Source organism: Ctenocephalides felis, unplaced genomic scaffold (assembly GCF_003426905.1).
Source record: "Ctenocephalides felis isolate EL2017-DRISC unplaced genomic scaffold, ASM342690v1 CF-g0.4_SCAFFOLD_01886, whole genome shotgun sequence".
Classification (NCBI taxonomy): Eukaryota; Metazoa; Arthropoda; class Insecta; order Siphonaptera; family Pulicidae; genus Ctenocephalides; species Ctenocephalides felis.
In genome coordinates this window covers 157,915,641-157,926,516 of record NW_020538040.1, presented here as the reverse complement: position 1 = coordinate 157,926,516, position 10,876 = coordinate 157,915,641, and the positions used below count along the sequence as shown (strand labels likewise).

The 10,876-nt window shown below is 30.7% G+C and overlaps 1 protein-coding gene across 1 annotated transcript; it reads left to right on the top strand.

Annotated features, from left to right (window-relative positions):
- The first annotated feature begins 3,591 nt into the window (after nucleotides 1-3,591).
- Nucleotides 3,592-10,876, top strand: LOC113376427 (proton-coupled folate transporter-like). The gene is made up of 9 exons (XM_026616328.1): nucleotides 3,592-3,713; nucleotides 6,986-7,263; nucleotides 9,025-9,281; nucleotides 9,350-9,515; nucleotides 9,581-9,682; nucleotides 9,751-9,888; nucleotides 9,994-10,077; nucleotides 10,146-10,302; nucleotides 10,485-10,876. Exons 1-9 carry the CDS (start codon nucleotides 3,607-3,609, stop codon nucleotides 10,636-10,638), a joined length of 1,443 nt encoding a protein of 480 aa, XP_026472113.1. The 5' UTR covers nucleotides 3,592-3,606; the 3' UTR covers nucleotides 10,639-10,876.

Genomic DNA, 10,876 nt, shown 5'->3' with positions numbered 1-10,876 from the left:
TATGTCAATTGCGAAATGAAAATGATTATATATATATCGCCAAAGGCCAAAATAATCGCTTAGGCACATATGATTTTTGGATACTAGGGATCAAAATAAGATACTTTGCTGAAGAAATCATATCTCTAAAATGTATTCTGATGTCCCGTGCGTTGACCTGAAAATAAGGGTTAAAGTTTGAAATTTACAATTTTGACCCATTTAGAATGCCCCAATCGCGTTCCAATGTATGACCGACCCTCACTAACTTTCGAAGGCAGATCCTCCCATGCCCGTGGTTCAAACCCCGGGACCCCCCTGAAAGGTTTCTCAAAATTTAACCCTTATCTTTGGGTCAACGCACAAGACATCAAAATCATTTTTAAAGTTAAGGTTTCTCCAGCAAAGTATCTTATTATGATCCCTAGAATACAAAAATCATATATGCCTAAGTGACCCTTAAATCGACGCGCCCTGATATAAATTGATCATAATGTGTCCTGATATTTACTACATTATGCGTCCAACGCTTATTGATCATGTTTCTTGATATTTTTACTACATATAGATCAATTTTCACAAAAGATTAAGAAAAAAATTATATGAAATCATATCAACATTATTCATTTTAACAGATGCAAACACATCCAATGTATTTTGCAATGGTGTTGATACTTTTTTAGCAACATATTTTGAAATCGTATACAATGCGCTCAGTCAAGCATTTTAAATGTTTGCCAAATGCATTGGGTAATCAAATTCTACTGATTGAAAGGCTATTGTTCCTCGATTTTGTTATCATTATATCTCCAATTTACAAAATTCAACTACATCAATATACGATTGTTAATTTTGCATCTAATAACAAAACTGTTTATGTACAATATTTTTAAATCAATTTCATATTCAACAGATGTTTATTGCAATTATTCATACTCAGTGACACTTCGATATGTACTCAATTGGCTTTGTTTTTAGTCATGTGTTTGTTTTCTATAATTAATAATATCGACATTGTAAGCTATATTTAAAACAATTATACACCGAAAAATTTAATGGTGATTAAAATTCTGACTCATATATATTGTTAGTTTATTAACACCGAGGTGATGAATGTAAAGTATTTTCAAAAAAACTAGTAAAAACCGGCATTCAATAGATTTTATTTGTTTAGATTATAGTTTTTATTTACGATATGTTTATCACATGCATTGCGGTTTAAATATTTTTCGATACATACCTTTCTACTGCGGTTGAATTATTATTTGATCAAATAATTACACAACGTTGCATAATTAATAAGTTATTTCTATTTATTTATACGTTATTAATGTGCCGAATTTTGGAGAAATATTTATAATATGCTTAAATAACTTTCGTCATAATTAATAGAAAATAATACATGGAATTGTTAGAGAAATGTTTATGGAATGGATAAGTTATAGTAATAGGCCAAAAATCGAAAATGAAAATATTTGCATATCTTCACGTTTCAGCGGTTTCGGAACATTTTGGCATACCTAAGAAAAAATTGATGTGTGTGTGTGTATGTGCGGAGACAATTTTTCGTAGACGATTTTGGGCGTACGGATGAACCGATTTGAATGGTTCAAGAAACATTCGATTCGTATTGATGATGAGACGTGCTGATTAGTTTTTGAAGAAAACAGGTTCAGCGACTTCGGAGACATGGTGCAAAAAGTGTTAAAAATGTCAGTTTTTAATAATTAAATCAACCGATTTGAATGATATAAAAAACATTCGATTTGTAATGATGAGGAGAAGTGGTGATTAGATTTTGGCAAAGGCAGGTCCAGCCGCTTACGAGATTTAGAGCTAAAGGTGCAAAAAATGCAGTTTTTGGGAGAACTAAGCATCCGATTTGAATTATTTAAAAAACGTTCTGCTTTGTTAACGAAACGGTTGCTTTTGAAGATTTTTTTTTTATTTCAATTTTTTTTTTTGTTAATTTGCAAAAAAAAATTTATGAAAAGAAAGTTTAATGCGATCCACGAATAAAACGGTTTAAATTGTTTTGTTTGTATTCGATTTAGAGATACATTATATCACAATTAAATATGTGATCTTTTAGCTGTAATAATCATGAAGTAACTACACATAATTAATACTAATTCTATATTTTTATTAATGCATATGACTTGCTTTATCATTAACGATCTTTTTCAGAAGTTAATATAAAATGCAAACAGTAATCTAACATCGATTATTCGAAGTGACTGTAATTATATAACAATTAAATTTGTGCATCCTCAAAAACATTTCGCGATTAGATAATGGTCATTGTTAACTGTGGGACCTTATTATCCGATTGTTCTTGCTTTGCTGACAAATTGCATTATGTAACGAAGCCTAATGCTACGCTGAATGATGGTCGAATGCGCTTGCTCGTTCTTCTTTGATGGCACTTAAGTCGGATTAGTATTCAATGACTTTTTTTAATTGTTTAGTATAATTGGTGGATGGAAATAATAAGACATTTCTATCTCTAAAAAGGGTATGGGCGTGTTTCCATACAGAATTAGCCCCACTCTGGTATTTAAATTACTTTGATGCCATTTTATAGGTATTTTCGAGAAAATTTGAAATACCAAATTTTAAATCCGTAGCTCATCGTTTGGCCGAGATATCAGTAAAAATATGTGAAAGTGGCCCCTTTTTTCAAACACACTTTTTGTCGGAAATATGAGAGATATCGAAAAAATGTTAACGCCATTCTATTTATACTGATCTTGTCTATGTTGTTCATAACAAATAAAGTAAAAATATTATTTGTTAGTGCGTGAAAAGGTAAAAATGATTTTTTATTTTCCATTTTCTGCCAGTGCGGTTCCTTTGACTACTTTGAAATTAGCATCATTCGAAAGCCTGTACATTTTTCTTCTGTTATTCAAAAATTCATTTAAATGTAGGTGGAACTTCATGGTGAAAAGTTGGAAAAACTTAAGCTAGTACACGCGCTGCCGGTACAAGAACGCCCATATAAGTTGGCTTTGCAAGAGCGACGAGCAAGCATAAGGTTATGTTTACTTATCTATGCATAAGGCTCATCGTTATCGCGCGTCTCGACAAATCCTGTATATACTTATGGAAATATTTATTAAAATTCAAAATTCATTTATATCTTGTATATAAGTATATTCATCAGTCATAATAAAAAAGCCAACGCACCGAATAAAAACAATAATTATTATTATTTATTATTTTCATTCGCCGTATAAGCTTGTGACTAATATATTTCGATGTATAAAAAACTTTCAAAACTTCAATACTTTTGATATACTTATGTCGGCAATAAAACGTGTTTTAATTTTAATTCATTACCTTTTTTGATTTTTTTACAATGTTATTATATTTTATATAGTTATCATTAAATAAAAAATCGGGTAGGGTTAATCTACCCTAGTTAAAAAGTTAAAAACTATAATATATTATTGTTATTTCCCAGATACGATGACAGATTTGCCGTTGAAGGAGCAAAATGGTCACAATGGAGTCATCGTACAGTCGGCCGAGAAAAAAAGCCAGTGGAGCGACAGAACCTGGTATCAGAAGTACGAGTACTTGAAATCGCACATAACCGTGGAGCCCATGTTAGCCTGTTACATAATGCCCAGTTGCCTCGCGGGACTGGCCACGCAAAATCTTAATTTAGAGAAAGCATGCAGAGTCAACCTGCAGTACGAGAAGCATATTTGCGATGCACTCTCATCTAGGTACGATCCGTAGATAATTTGCAATTTCTGTATATACATATGATTTACTTCCAAACCATATGCTTCTCTTTTTTCTTCAAAAAAAATTGTTTGTTCAAGAACATTTAAATTATTTTATTCAACATTTTAGGGATATGGAATGGCCCCTTCCTCAGCAATTGTTGATAACAATTTAAAAAAATATTATTAAATAACTATACACTTATGTAATTATCATAAAATTGAAAGAATTCACTTTAATTTTTACTTTAATGACTAATCATACACACGCCAACATACAATTGGTTGAAATGTAAAATGGTTAGTTATTAAGGTAAAAAGTGATTTTTTTTTCAATTTTATAATATTTAAATATATGTATAAATATATACTAAAAAAATTTCTAAGTTATTAATAGTTCCTATTGCCACATATTTATATTTATTATACAAAATTGAAATACTACCGATGGGTAGTATTTTAAAATCTTATTTAATAGCTTAGTCACAACAACTACTAAATGCCTTTTCAGGCAATTGTAATTTGATGAAAATAAAAAAAAAATAAAAATAGTTCCTGAAAAATAGAACATCCCATATCCCGAAACGTTGAATAATATAATTGAAATTTTGTTTTGAATATAATAGGAAGTTTTTAGTTCATAACTTGTAAAATCATAATTACTATATATTGTTCAGAAGTTGTAAATCATAATTACTAATAATAGCTATCCATAAAACCATATATCTTCAAGGTCAATGTTATTTTCACTTATTGTTAGATTGAGGATGAGGAACTTTTTTTCAGTGCTGGAGTTAAATGAACTTCTGTATAATTAGGGCTATCTTTTAAAAAATCGAATAAAAATTTATATTAATTCAAATTTAAAATAATTAATCTAATTTTTTTATTTATATCATTAATATAAATCAAATGATTAAAATTAATTAAATCCAATATTTTTTACTTAAAATTATATTTTATCAGATTGACGCCAAAATAAAACTATTCTTTTATCAGATTTCAGTCCCTGCTTAATAGGTTTTATGATAACACATTGTCGCACAAAAACGAGTTACATAATACATCCTAATCTATAAGATTAGGCAATTGTATTATATAGCATTTAGCCACTAACATGCCTTTTTTTTTCTTTTTTTAGTATAATTAAATAGCAATTAGAAAATAAAAAAAATTTATAAACAATTGTTCTGGTTATATTAGAACTCCAGTAATAGAACTGAAATTCTACATATATGTGTGTCATTTTTATACCATATACTTTTACATCGTATGCTATTCAATTAATTTCAATTTTGTATACATATATAGTAACATAAGTTACTATTATTTTCAAATAGTATGTTTTTATTGTGTTACATATTAATTATCATATATTTCTAATATCATTTTAATGTCTTTTTTTGCAAAAAATAAAATAAAATATGTATCAACTTTTTTGTACTCGTCTTGTACAAGGGTTTCGGGAATCGATCGGAGTACCTATAATATGCGAGTCGAGCAATAAATATACTTCAACTTTTGCCACAATAATACCAAAATTAATTAAGATATAATTTAGTACATTAATAAAAGGTGAACCACTGGGTTTTTCTTTTGAAATTCTATGTTATTTGTCAAACTCATTACTCAATGTCTTTCTATTTAGACAGATTGTAATGTATGAGAAAATAAAAAAAAATTGCCACAAAGTACGAATCAATCAATCATAATAATAAATGCTTGCCTAAAGTCACAGTGTTCATTAACAAAAAAAAAACAACAGTCTAAAACTATATTAGTAAACTACACATACATTGTGTTATATAAACAACAATAGAAAAGGATTATAAGAAGCACACATTTAACCAATTAACTGTGGTGCACAAATTGAACAATGCGCACAGTTTTGTGTCGTCAGAATCGAGAAAAAATGTTGTTTTAAAATAAAATGCGACTTACATCTATTTGTTTTTATACCGGCATAATATCAAAATATTCTGAATATCTTGAAAGTTGACAATATGTTTGGTTTTTCAAAAATTTAAATCTAAATAGCCAATAGTTACTGATTTATACGCATGACGAGTATACTCGTCAATACACAAAATTCTGCCACTTCTCCATGAGTATACTAGTCAACCACAGTTAACTGGTTAAGCGAAATTTTCGCCAAAAGAAAAATTACATAAAACTTACAATTTCAAGTGACAATCTACATCAACTATATACGTTTCGTTATATAAATAAATAGAAAAAGATTATAAGGAGCACACATTTAACCAACTAACTGTGCTGCACACATTGAACAGTGCGCCCAGTTTTCAGAATTTTTTTTTTTTTTTTTTTTTTATTTCGTTAAGTAATTACAACTGTCTATAAATATGACATCTAGTAATTTTTATGATTAATATAAATAGAAAGGGCATATCAGGCCGCCCAGTGGTGGTCCTAATATTATTGTTAGTTTTCAGAATAAAGGAAAAATGTTGTTTTGTAATAAAATGCGACTTACATCAATTTGTTTTTATACCGGCATAATATCAAAATATTGTAAATACCTTGGAAGTTGACGATATGTTTGGTTTTTCAAAAATTGCAATCTAAATAGCCAATAGTTACTGATTTATACGCATGACGAGTATACTCGTCAATACACATAATTCTGCCGTTATACGTTTTGTTATAATACAATAGAAAAAAATTATGAGGAGCACGTTTAACCAATTAACTGTGGTGCACACATTGAACAGTGTGCACAGTTTTGTGTCGTCAGAATCGAGGAAAAATGTTGTTTTGAGATAAAATGCACTTGTATCTTTCTGAACGCCAAAATATTCTGAATTTCTTGGAAGTTCTGAATAAAACAGAGTTAAAAAAAAAAAAAAATAGAAGTTGACAATATGTTTGATTTTTCAAAAATTGCAATCTAAACAGCTAATAGTAACAGTATAATCAACAATACACAAAATTCTGCGACTTCTCCATGACGAGCATACTCGTCAACCACAGTTAATTGGTTGAGCAAAACTATCGACAAAAAAAATCGCACGAAACTTACAATTTCAGATAATTTCAAATTGAATCTTCTCACTTTTTTCTTAAAACACATTTTAATAATTTATTTAATTAAATAACACGTTTCAACAAGTATTCTATGAGTTAAATCTTCAGTTACATCATCCATATCAGTCACGTCAGCCGTCCTCTGTAGAACTACAGATGACGAAAAATAAATTTAAAATTTGTTATCTATCCATCTCTTTTATGTAAACTATCTATCTTTATATTAGGCAAACTGCAAACTATACCAGCGAAGAACAAGCTGTGCAGCAACTTGTCGCCGGAATGGCAGGTTGGAAAACAGTGCTGCAGAGCGCCCTCCCTTGCCTTCTAATTCTGTTTCTTGGAGCTTGGAGCGATCGTGTTGGACGTCGGAAACCTTGCATGCTGCTGCCAATAGTCGGCGAATTGCTGACCAGCGTCAGTTTAATTATATGTACATACTTTTTTGATGAGCTGCCTATGGAGGTAGCTGGTGTAGCAGAAGCGCTTTTTCCTGGACTAACAGGTCACAAAATTTAATGATAGTAGAATAACGATGGTATTTTACCACTAAGATGTAATTAAGTTCAACTTCATCAAAAATGTTTTGCTTTTTCAATTGATGACAAATTGCAATCATTTTCCAAATATCCTGTTTCTGCTTGTCTCACATTAGGGGGCGTCCATTAATCACGTGAGCGAGTTTTTAAGGATTTTTGGATCCCACCTCCCTCTTGGTGATACATGGTGATATTCAAAATTACCCCCCCTCCCCCACCAAACATCACGTGTATTTTTAGTTATGCGAAAAAACTGTAAAATTTTTGAATGAAGTATTTTTTTTTTTTTGAAAATGTTTGATTTTTAAAAAAAAACAGTTAAAAAATAAATACACGTGATATCTTACTATACCCCTTCCTCTCCCACATGATATTTCTTGATTTTTTGTCAAACCCCCCCTTCCTCTAAAAACCTCACGTGATTAATGGGCGCCCCTTAATGTGAGACAAGCAGAAACACGATATTTGGAAAATAATTGCAGTTTGTCATCAATTTTAGCATCAATTTTAGTCATCAGGCTTTTAGGGGAAGGGGGGTTTGACAATAATCACAAAATACCACATGCGGAAGGAAAATGTCTACTAAGGTGTATTTATTTTTTACCTGAATTTTTAAAAAAATAAAAAAAGAACGATTTTTTCGTAAATTCGAAAAATTCTTTCGAAAAATTTTGCGTAACTAAAAATATACGTGATGTTTGGTGTGGAGGTAATTTTAAATATCACGACGTATCACCAAGGGGGAGGGGGGTTCAAACTTCCTAAAAAATTGATCACGTGATCAATGGACTACTAACAGCTATAATTTTTATTGCTGTATAATCAGTTACTTCACACTTTTGCCATTAGCATCATGAATAAGTAAAACTCTGTGTCGTAAATAAAGCAATCTAGTCAGTTTTGTCTCTTTTTCAGAATAATAATTAACATAGTATTCACTTAATTTGTCACTTTATATACTAAATTCATTTCTTCCAACCTCTTCAAAGCCTCATATTTCAAAACTGGAGTTTGACAAATTCAAAGGTGACCATACGTCCCGGTTTGGCCGGGACAGTCCCGAATTTCCACCTTATATCCCGGGTTTTTCTACTGATTACGAGCAGTATTTGTACTGATTTAGATCTTTTGTCTCGGGTGGGTCCCGATTTTAAATTTAAAAAAATTATGAAAACAAACGAACACAACTGCTATTTTTTTTTCAAATTAATTATGAACAAAATTGAATAGAATTTTATGCAAAGCTCAAAAGCAAAAAAACATATAGAAACAATAGTCCGCAATTTTGATCAATAGAAAATAATTCATATAAAAAACTTTTTTTATTGTATCCTCAAATAGCTATAAATTGCCGTACCGGTTTTAACTTAAAATAATAATAAGGTGACCATAAAAAAATATGGTCACCTTACAAATTCTATACTCCTGGTTCATACAAAACAATACATTTTTTAAACAGCGATCAGATCTTCAGAGACGATTTTTAATGGAGATTATATTTGAGATCTATAACCTCAAATAAAAATTTGGTATCATACTGCTTGATATCGAGCTTAGCTGAGGTTGAAATCGAATCCTGAACTAGTGCGAGCCTACGTCCTTATCAATTACGCCACGGCTGGCTCTGCATAATATTATTTATGCAGAGCCTGATAATTATTTAACAATAATTTTATGTTTTATTTGTTGATTATTTACTTTGTTGTCAATCATCCTTTTCTATTTAGGTGGCTGGTTCACCATGTTCATGGGAATATTCAGTTACATAGCAGATGTTACGACTGAAGAGACGAGAACTCTTCGAATTGGAGTTGTGAATTTATTCTGTTCCCTTGGTATTCCATTGGGCATGGCATTAAGTGGCATATTATTGAAAAAAATCGGGTTCTATGGAGTATTTTCTGTGTCTGCAGTAATGTACATGATTGCATTTTGCTATGGATACTTTGGTATCGAAGAAAGCAATAAAATAAAAGTGGATAAGGTAAATTTCATCTACAAGGTAAATTTTAACCAAACAATAACCAACTTAAATTAAATCCCTTATTTCAGGACATTAAAGAAGACGAAAGGATGTGTTCATCTTTGCGGAATTTCTTCGACTTTAATCACGTAACAGATACATTCCGAGTTGCATTTAAAAAAACTGAAGGTAATAGAAGAACGCGCGTAATAATGTTGATGGTCGTCGTCATGGTAGTCATTGGTCCAATGCACGGTGCGTAATTAAAGTACTTTTCATAAAAAATGAAATACAAAATACTTAATAAAAATATCGTTCAGGCGAAATCGCCGTGATGTACCTATTCACACGATATCGTTTCAATTGGAACGAAGTGGATTTCAGTATTTTCCAAACATACAGTATGGTAACAAACTTAATAGGTACAGTATAATGGAAACTGGAAATGAAAAATAAAATAACGTATCTGATTATAGTTATTATTAAACAGGCACGCTATTTTCTGTGGGCGTTTTTAGTCACATACTGAAAATAGATGATGCATTGATAGGCGTCATGTCGACCATGAGCAAGATCTTATCTGGCTTCTTGTATGCATTCGCCGTTACTAAGTGGCAAATTTATTTGGGTAAGATAACATTCAATCATATTAATTTTCAATAAAAGGAATCGATAAGCGAAAATAAAAAATATCTGCATCTTTTAAAACTAAGTAAGATTGTTTTTATTACAGCACCTATCATAGAAATTTTGAATGGCACATCTTTCATAGCGATGAGATCCATTGCATCAAAACTAGTTCCAAGTGATGAATTAGGTAAGAAAACAATTTGGAAAATAATGAAATGAAACTTACGACAATATATTTCCACTGGTTAATTTTAGGTAAAGTTAATTCTTTGTTTGGGGTTTGTGAAGCTATGATGCCACTGGTGTACGCGCCTATTTACACATCGCTTTATGCAGCTACGATTTATACTCTTCCAGGAGCCTTTTTCTTGCTGGGCGGATTCCTTACAGCACCCGCAGTTGCAATATTCTTGTAAGTTGTATTGGTGGAAAAATAATACAAGCATACATTAAATAACGTATCATATTCCCTGAAACATAAAAAAGCAAAATAATTAAACAAATGTTTAAGGAAATGACTATTTTTTAACCTTGCTAACTAGAAAGTTCGATAGATCAACTGATTTCTATCTATTTATTCAATTTTTTCCCTAGATGGATGTATACAGTTCATAGAAAAGAAAGAAAACAACAAGCTGAAGCAAATGCAACACGAGATACATCAAATACAACCATACCTAATGGTGTTGATAATACCGCCTTCGTTAACGAAGAAAACACCCATAACAAACAGACAGCTACCTTGTGAAAAAAGCGACGTATAAAATGCATTGTTTTCAAGTGCGTGAAACATCAAATCTTGCCAAATAATGAACATCACACCGAAAACTATAATTCCGTCCCATTATAGACTTAACTTGCAAAATTATTAAAAGTGCTTCGAAATTCAAAAAAGTAGTTAAATGGTTTTAACATCGAAAAGAATTGTGCTTTTTTGGAATGCAGCAATAATAGCATTAAGTGTATCACTACAATTTGTAGATCGA